At 52.0% G+C, this 1,295-nt stretch overlaps 1 protein-coding gene across 7 annotated transcripts in view; it reads right to left on the bottom strand.

The window, feature by feature from the left end:
- Positions 1-1,295, bottom strand: part of DCTN1 (dynactin subunit 1) — a 35,290-nt gene that overhangs the window by 15,923 nt on the left and 18,072 nt on the right. For 5 of the 7 annotated variants that reach the window (XM_019623541.1, XM_019623540.1, XM_019623538.1 and 2 more), the window contains exon 5: positions 355-375. The exons of the other annotated variants lie outside the window; for them this stretch is intronic. In XM_019623541.1, the coding sequence (XP_019479086.1) occupies positions 355-375 (21 nt within the window). The remainder of the gene's footprint in view (positions 1-354; positions 376-1,295) is intronic. 7 annotated transcript variants of the gene reach the window in all.

Here is a 1,295-nt window from a genome sequence, read left to right on the forward strand (position 1 = left end):
CACCCAAAGCCCTTGACAGACATTTACAAGGCCAGGTTCTTCTTCAATCCCCGCCCAGATCAGAATTAGTCAAAATGCCCTTCTGCAAGAAAGCTTGACTTGATTAACCACAACCACTCTCATTTCTCTTCTGTACTCAAGCTACTGGCTCAGACAATCGCCCAAGAGCCAGAAGTCATCTTCCCAGGAATGGTCTGTCACTACCCTCCATCTCCACACTCCCACGAAAAGAGAACCCAGGATGCACTGTGACCAACGCTTACTTGGTCATACGCATGCCCACATACATGCACATGCTTGAAACGTGTGTGTACATTCAGCCATGGCTTGCACAGAGGCCTGTTTTTTTCTCACCTTGGGCCGCCGAGTTGTGGTCTGGACAGGCAACAGGAGCCAGAGGAGGAGTAGTCAGGAAAGATAGGATAAAGGCACAAAGATAGACAGCAAAAGGGACAGCAATGAGAGCATAAGAAGTAACAGGAATGGGGCTACGGTTAGCCGTCCCCTCCCCACCATCCCAGCCCTTCTCCCTTCAGTAAATCACCTGGTCCCTACTCCAGGAACTCAGAACTCTGGTTCCCCAATGGTTCCTCCTCTCGCTTTTGCCCAACCCTTGCAGACCTCACCCCTTCAGACACCCTGGAAACTCTAGAACCTCTGTCTCCTGGGCTGAACCACAGGAGACCGTAGGCAGCAGCTGGTGGAGGACTCCGGAGACCATGCCTTCTGCAAACAACTTCTGGCGCTCCAGCCCAGAGACAGAGGCTCCGCCCACCCACCACTCCCAAGGACTTTTCCAGGTCAGCCCCTTTTTTCAAGTGCTAGACTCCACAGAGGACTCCTTAGAAATAGCATGGGACAAGACTAAAGGCATGAGTCCGGCAATTAGTGATATGAACCCAACAGAGGGTGATCAGGCCTGCAGGGCAGAATGATGGTTGCTGTGTTCCCTACCCCCACCCCACCCCTTGCCCTGGACCAGATCCTGCAGCACTCCCCATCCCTAGGGCAGAGGGCTCAGGTGTCAGGACCATGAATATCACTTTAGCTAAAAGCCCAGAGCTCAGCAAAGTAACCCCACCCCGCTGCAAGAAAGGAGGTGGGGGTAGGCAGCAGCATATACAAACTGCTGTCCTAAACCAAATCCAGAAACCCCTCAAGTTACTGCAAAGTGGTAAATGGATGGCTAACTCCAACTCTCAAATAGCATTCTTCTACCCAATATCTCACGGCTCCAGCAAAGACAAGATTTGTCCTGGGCCCTTTTTCTAAGAGACACTGAGCTCAAGGAAACC

The sequence above is a fragment of the Hipposideros armiger genome, unplaced genomic scaffold (genome assembly GCF_001890085.2).
Source record: "Hipposideros armiger isolate ML-2016 unplaced genomic scaffold, ASM189008v1 scaffold_553, whole genome shotgun sequence".
Classification (NCBI taxonomy): Eukaryota; Metazoa; Chordata; class Mammalia; order Chiroptera; family Hipposideridae; genus Hipposideros; species Hipposideros armiger.